General features: G+C 35.8%; 1 protein-coding gene across 1 annotated transcript in view; it reads right to left on the reverse strand.

The window, feature by feature from the left end:
* Nucleotides 1-277: 277 nt before the first annotated feature.
* Nucleotides 278-8,257, reverse strand: part of tpra1 (transmembrane protein, adipocyte asscociated 1) — a 24,614-nt gene continuing 16,634 nt past the window's right edge. Inside the window, exons 9-11 of the mRNA XM_056459333.1 lie at nucleotides 7,251-7,353; nucleotides 5,853-5,933; nucleotides 278-3,920 (exon numbers count right to left, since the gene is read on the reverse strand). Coding sequence (XP_056315308.1) covers nucleotides 3,677-3,920; nucleotides 5,853-5,933; nucleotides 7,251-7,353 — 428 coding nt within the window. The 3' untranslated portion in view covers nucleotides 278-3,676. The remainder of the gene's footprint in view (nucleotides 3,921-5,852; nucleotides 5,934-7,250; nucleotides 7,354-8,257) is intronic.

The raw sequence follows: 8,257 nt of genomic DNA on the forward strand, positions 1-8,257 counted from the left end.
AGTTTACTGTATATGAGAGGAAAATCCATGCAATTTATCAGCTCGTGTTCATATTCTGGGTTAATCTGCACACACATATATACATATATATATATATACATATATACATATATATATATATATATATATACATACATACATGCATATATACATACATATATACATATATATATATATATATATACATACATACATACATACATACATGCATATATATATATATATATATATATATATATATATATATATATATATAGAGAGAGAGAGAGAGGAGAGAGAGAGAGAGAGAGAGAGAGAGAGAGATTTCAATAAACATTATACTGAATTTTGGTTCTTTGTTCAAGCCTTCATTAACGTTAAAGGGATAATCCAACCAAACATTAATTTCATTAATGTATTCATCCTCCACAAAGGAAGATACACTGAACTAGTAGCCACTGACTTACATAGTATGTGTTTTGGCTACCGGTTGCTAAACATTCTTCAAAATATCTTCTTTTGTGTTAGAAGAACCCTCAATGCAGTTCATCTAACACAAAAGAAGATATTTTGAAGAATGTTTAGCAACCGGTAGCCAAAACACATACTATGCAAGTAAACGAGTATTAAGTCGCTTTAAGCCATTAAGTCACGTGAAGCGTTTTAGAATATCTCTAAAATTAAAGGGTTAGTTCACGCAAAAATTAAAACAATCCCATGATTTATTTACTCTCAGGGCATCCTCGGTGTACACCACTGTCTTCTTTCAGTCGAGAATTATTTCAAGAATTTTCTTGGGGATTTTCCTGCTCTATCATTGGTTGGTTTTGTTCAGAAATACGTCCAATAGAGTGCTTTCATCCATAATAAAAAGTGTTTTACGCAGCTCTTGGTGTTAAATAAATGCCTCCTTTAGTGAATCAATTAAGTTCCATCTGTCAGCGTTGAATTTTGAGAGACACTGCTCGCTGCAGAGCCACTTGAGCTCCAGCGAGGGGGAGTTTGAGCTCTCGCTCCTCCTCCTATTAGCTGTTTTAATGCGTACACCCCCCCACCCCCCCAGTGACATCACTCATAGAAGTAGTGCAAGGAAGGAGGAGCTGGAGCTCAAGCTCCCCCTTGCTGGAGCTCAGCTCTGCCCAAGTGGCTCTGCAGTGAGCACCACTCGAATTTTGAGGTGATTTTATGGTGCATAAGCGCCACCTGCAGGACTGGATTGTCTTTCTTAAAGGCACAGTTCACCCAAAAAATAAAAATGTACTCACTGTTTACTCATCCTCAAGTGTTTCCAGATAACCTGTAACCATTGACTTCTATAGTAGGGAAAACAAATACTGAATGATAACACAATTTTCATTCTGGGGTGAACTGTCCCTTTAAATAAGCCTCCGCATTCATTTCAACTGCACATGTGCTCACAGTAAAACTATTTTTTTAAAAATACACACTCCTGTCCAGCTGATGGCGCAAATTTAATCAAAAATGAATCTCAAAAGGAGGAAAAGATGAACAACGCACTCCAGAAGTTACACAAAACTTAAATACATAACATTTTATTCTAATAACGCATGTAAACACTAATGAAGACGGTTGTTTGTCCTCTGAGGCACTATTTATTATAAATGGATGCACTTTATTGGACTTCTGATAATAAAATCAGCTATTGTAGAGCTGGAAAAGCCAAATTTAATTTTAAATAACTCAGACTGGATTCAGCTGAAAGAAGAAGGTCAGATACTACAAAAAATACCTTTCTTACATGGAGTTTTTGTCTTGTTTTGTCATGATTTAAAGGGTTAGTTCACGCAAAGAATTAACATTTACTCGGTATTAACTATCCCTCTTTCTTCAGTTGAACACAAAGGCAGATATTTTGAAGAATGCTGAAAACCAGTAACCATTGACATCCACAGTAGGAAAAACACATACTATGGAAGTCAATGGTTACAGGTTTCCAGCATTCTTTAAAATATCTTCTCATGTGTTTTAAAGAAGGTTTGAAACACGTAAAAGCAGAGTAAATGAAAACAGAATTTTCTTTTTTGGGTGAACTATCCCTTTAAGAGTGTATAGATATTTACTAGAAACACAAAAGCAGATATTTTGAAGAATGCTGAAAACCGGTAACCATTGACATCCATTGAAGAAAAAACACACACTATGGAAGTCAATGGTTCCAGGTTTCCAGCATTCTTCAAAATATCTTCTCATGTGTTTAAAAGAAGGTTTGAAACAAGAAGGTCTTAAATCAAGAAGCATTTTGATCTTGACAAGCTAAAACATTGTCTTGTTTTCAGAAATAATAACTCAAAATTAAGGGGAGGGAAGTGGAGCAAGTAAAATAAACTCGTTTCCGCTATTGAGTAAGCTTTCTTTACTTGTGTTAAGAAAAAAACTCACTTAATATTTCTGAAAACAAAATATTTTTACTCGTCTAGAACATGCTTCATGATTTAAAGGGTTAGTTCACGCAAAGAATTCACATTTACTCAGAATTTACTATCCCTTACTATCTTTCTTCAGTTGAACACAAAGGCAGATATTTTGAAGAATGCTGAAAACCAGTAACTATTGACATCCACAGTAGGAGAAACGCATACTATGGAAGTCAATGGTTACAGGTTTCCAGCATTCTTCAAAATATCTTCTTATGTGTTTTAAAGAAGGTTTGAAACATGTAAAAGCAGAGTAAATTATAACAGAATTTAAATTTCTGTGTGAACTATCCCTTTAAGAGTGTATAGATATTTACTAGAAACACAAAAGCAGATATTTTGAAGAATGCTGAAAACCAGTAACTATTGACATCCACAGTAGGAAAAACACATACTATGGAAGTCAATGATTACAGGTTTCCAGCATTCCTCAAAATATCTTCTTAAATGTTTAAAAGAACATCATAAAGCTTGAAACAAGTAAAAGCAGAATAAATGACAACAGAATTTTCATTTTTGGGTGAACTATCCCTTTAAGAATTTATAGATATTTACTAGAAACACAAAGGCAGATATTTTGAAGAATGCTGAAAACTGGTAACCATTGACATCCATAGAAGGAAAAACACATACTTTGGAAGTCAATGGTTACAGCAAAGAATTAACATTTACTCAGTATTAACTATCCCTCTTTCTTCAGTTAAACACAAAGGCAGATATTTTGAAGAATGCTGAAAACCAGTAACTTTTGACATCCACAGTAGGAAAAACACATACCATGGAAGTCAATGGTTACAGGTTTCCAGCATTCTTCAAAATATCTTCTCATGTGTTTTAAAGAAGGTTTGAAAAACGTAAAAGCAGAGTAAATGATAACAGAATTTTCATTTTTGGGTGAACTATCCCTTTAAGAGTGTATAGATATTTACAAGAAATGAGACAAAAACTCTAAAGTAAGGAAATATATTTTGTGTATACCTTTAGAGTGACTAAATCATAGGAGAATTTGAATTTTGATGTGAACTACCCCTTTAAAAATGTACAGATATTTACTATAAATGAGACAATTTATATTCCATACTTTTAGGGCGACTAAATCATAGGATAATAGTAATTTTCGTGTGAACTAACCCTTTCACAGCGTTGCAGATACACAAGGAATGTAGAATAGAGTTGCAGGAATGCGTATGAAATGATCTGTAATTAAGCGTCTGATGTCTGCAGGCAGTAGAGGATGATCTGGAGTGTTTTGATCTGCTGTCTCAGGTGTTGATGGACCTCCAGCGATCGCTGTCCACACTGTTAATGCTGTGCGCTCCTCCAAACGGCCCTGACACCACGTCATCCAGGTAGGCTCCGGAGCCGTCGATCTGCGTGCTGGAGTACGAGCCGCGGTCCAGATCTTTGCGGCCCAGACCCGAGGACGAGGTGTGGGGCAGGTGCACGTCTGAGTCCTCCGGCTCGTCGATTTGGGATTTGTAGGAGAACAGGATTTTGGGCTCAGAGCTGGAGAGAAATGAGGAGGACGATTGTTGTGAAATAAATCATGAGCATCCGTTATGTCAAAACCTTTGTATTTTTCCAATATACAAATCCATATAGTGTTCAGACACCAACTTTTCAGACACACATATTATCATTTAGGGCATTTATTTGCAGAAAATGACTTTTACACTCACTGGCCACTTTATTAGGTACAGCTTACTAGCACCGGGTTGGACCACTTTTTGCCTTTAGAACTGCCTTACTCCTTCATGGCAGAGATTCAACAAGATACTGGAAATATTCCTCAGAGATTTTGCTCCATATTGACATGATAGCATCACACAGTTGCTGCAGATTTGTCGGCTGCACATCCATGATGCAAATCTACCGTTCCACCACATCCCAAAGGTGCTCTATGGGATCGAGTTCTGGTGACTGTGGAGGCCATTTGAGTACAGTGAACTCATTGTCATGTTCAAGAAACCAGTCTGAGATGATTATCGCTCCCCACCAGCCTGAACCGGTGATACAAGGCAGGGTGAATCCATGCTTCCATGTTGTTGACGCCAAATTCTGACCCGACCATCCGAATGTGGCAGCAGAAATGGAGAAATGGAGACCAGGCAACGTTTCTCCAATCTTCTATTGTCCAGTTTTGGTGAGCCTGTGTGAATTGTAGCCTCAGTTTTCTGTTCTTAGCTGACAGGAGTGGCACCCGGTGTGGTCTTCTGCTGCTGTAGCCCATCCGCCTCAAGGTTGGACGTGTTGTGTGTTCAGAGATGCTCTTCTGCAGACCTCGGTTGTAACGAGTGCTTATTTGAGTTACTGTTGCCTTTCTATGAGCTGGAACCAGTCTGGCCATTCTCCTCTGACCTCTGGCATCAACAAGGCATTTGCGCCCACAGAACTGCCGCTCACTGGATATTTCCTCTTTTTCAGGCCATTCTCAGTAAACCCTAGAGATGGTTGTGTGTGAAAATCCCAGGAGATCAGCAGTTTCTGAAATACTCAGATCAGCCCGTCTGACACCAACAACCATGCCACGTTCAAAGTCACTTAAATTCCCTTTCTTCCCCATTCTGATGCTTAGTTTGAACTGCAGCAGATCGTCTTGACCATGTCTACATGCCTAAATGCATTGAGCTGCTGCCATGTGATTGGCTGATTAGTGATTGTGTCAACGAGCAGTTGGACAGGTGTACCTAATAAAGTGGCCTGTGAGTGTATACACATACACAGTCAAGCCTAAAATGATTCATACTATTCATCACATATATGTATATATATATATATATATATATATATATATATATATATATATATATATATATATATATATATATATATATATATATATATATATATATATATATATAATATTGCTCTGGTCAATATTATTTGCCTCAATATTTTTGAGCTTTTTCCATTTAATCTAAATGACTTTCCCCTTTAATATAGTGTCTCAAAACACAATAGAAACAAACAATTCTCATAATTTCCGTAAAATTATATGCACATATAATACACAAAGATCGTCCATTCTAGTACAACATAAAGAGCAAAAGCTAACATGATGGTCAGATGATTTTGGCTGTAAATGTGATTCAGCACAAACGCATCATCAAGCAGATGATTTTTACTGCTCTGAAAGATTGGTGTGGTGTACAGAAACAGCTGGAAACTTCCCCAGATTGTCTTCTGATGCTTGAATTATAATAAAATCCCACAAGAGCGCAGAATGGGTCATTTTAGAGAAGCTGAAGAGCACAGCAGCTCGTCTGTAAATACAGTTCCTCATTTCTGCATGGAGAACTAAAGCGCTGCGATATGACAGGAATGAGTGTGCCTACAGGGCTGACATACGGGTATGAGTGTGTGTGTGTGTGTGTGTGTGTGTGTGTGTGTGTGTGTGTGTAATATCCTGTGCAGGGATTGAATAAAGAATCTACATACCCAAAAAACCCCTTGAGGAACGTCACGTAGATCAGAGGAGCGAAGACGGAGAAGTAGAGGAATGTGGTCACATCCACACAGCTGAAAACACAAACACACACACACACACACACACACACACATTATCCTGAATCATTTCATCATCAAAGTTCTGGCTATATCTGGGAAAAAAATAAGAAATAAATTCAATATTACGTATAAGCAAGGAAATGTTCACAGTATTTAACATCCTATAGCATTTCTTTTAGTTTAATTTGGAAGAATATATTTAAAAACTGCTGTGATCAATATTAATAATATTAATGAATATTCATAGCCCCTCAATAGTGATTTTTCAGATTGGCCACAGATCAAACCACTATAATAATATCTCCAATATATTGTGCCTAATTAATACACACACTTAACTATTTCTATTATCTTGCAGAAACATCAACTCATCAAACCAAATACATTCTACAATTCAGGAAAAAGTCATAAAATGTCACAGAAATAATCACAAAAATCACAGTCAGCGTACACACACACACGCACACACGCACACACACGCACGTGCATGCACACACTCTAATTTATACTTGAATAGTCTGTATTGTCTGAAACATCTTTACAAAATGATATTAATTATGTAACATAAACTGATTATTAATTATTTAAGGTTTTAATAATACAGTATCAATATTTACAGTATTTAGTATTTACATTATTACAGTAATATAGTAGTAAAACAGTAGTAATACAGTAACAAATATTTAATTATATTATTTTTATGGCTTTCTAAAATCCTCAGATGACCCAAAAGCTCTTTCACATTACTTATTTCTCATACACATCCCTCAAACATTATGCTGATAGTTATATATATATATATATATATATATATATATATATATATATATATATATATATATATATATATATATATATATATATATATATATACACACATATACATATATATATATACACATTTATTGCAATGTTTCCTTTAATCTAGAGCAGGGAAACACAATTTATTTTCTGTTCTTAATTTTAGTCAACTTTTTAAGTGTCTTTCTGGATGTTTTTTTGCATTTATATTATTTTGTTAAATATGTGTACACAACTTTGTGTTTCATTAAATAATATTATCATCTATTTATAATAATTATTTTGTACATCCAGTTAAATTTTAAATTATCAACATTTTCTTTGCGTCAGGCTAAAATAATTATCGATTTATTTATTTATTCTTTCAGTTAACATTTATTTTATCCCTTCCTTTCTTTTATTTTTAATTAACTAAAATAAGTGTCATATTTTAACAAACAAATACTTAAACAAATGTATTCAAATAGTTAAATTGAGACTACACAAAAGCAGAAAACAGAAGTGTCAGAAACAGAGCTGAAGTCTCACCACAGGCCTTCAATGATGTCGGCACAGAGCAGAGCACTTCCCAAACCCTGAACCAGATTCAGCAGAGCCAGGATCCCCGAATACACGTAAAAACTCCTCTTCGCTGCACAAACACACTCATTATCATCATCATCTGACTCGACACTGAAACACTAGCTGTGTTCGCATCCACCTATTTCCTATTTTTGAACATTTTGAAATATGCACTAAAATGTAAAACACCAAGATGTGCATAAATTAAAAATGTGCACTCAAACAGCATATGCACACAACTGAGGAGGATACAATTCTGTCTGATAAGAAAGAATGCACATAAGCTATGACAGAAACACATTTAGTGCATAAATTCCAGCATGCGCATCTATAAAGTAATGTGGTTTTGAAATAATAGAACATGATCAGATAAAAATGTGTGTGACGGGACGCATTAAAGGTGCTGTATGTAAGTGTTTGACTCTTCTAAAGCATAAAAACACCATAATATGTTTGCAGGTATTTAAGAAACATGCTAAGTCAACATTCTTGTTTATCTGAAAAACAATGCTGACGTCAGATATTCTGCTTTGAACATGTGTTTTCCGTGCTGGAACGCTGTCTTTGTTTTGGTCATTTAACCCGCCCACTGCCAGTTTAGCCAATTATATTTCAGCCCTCCGGGTTGCCTTGCTGGAAAACAGCGTATTTCATTCATTCATTCAGAAAGCCTCTCAAAGCATGCATCTGTGACCGAAATGCGACATCTGGTGGACAGTAGCAGACTCAGAAATGAGACCGATTCAGTTCCACATGAGGTTATTAATCAGCAAATAATGTAAATATTACGAGCGTAAAGATTAGGTGAGCAGGTTACAGTGTAATAGCGTGTCCTAACAACATGCTACGTGACGAGATACGCAGTGATGAGCAGTTTGGGTGTTTGCACCAGACGAAACATGACAGAAATGTAAATACAGCCATTCAGAAGCTCAGAATATGCACTCACTCACGAAATGGTGAGGTTTATATGC

Source organism: Danio aesculapii, chromosome 6 (genome assembly GCF_903798145.1).
Source record: "Danio aesculapii chromosome 6, fDanAes4.1, whole genome shotgun sequence".
In the NCBI taxonomy this organism is placed as follows: Eukaryota; Metazoa; Chordata; class Actinopteri; order Cypriniformes; family Danionidae; genus Danio; species Danio aesculapii.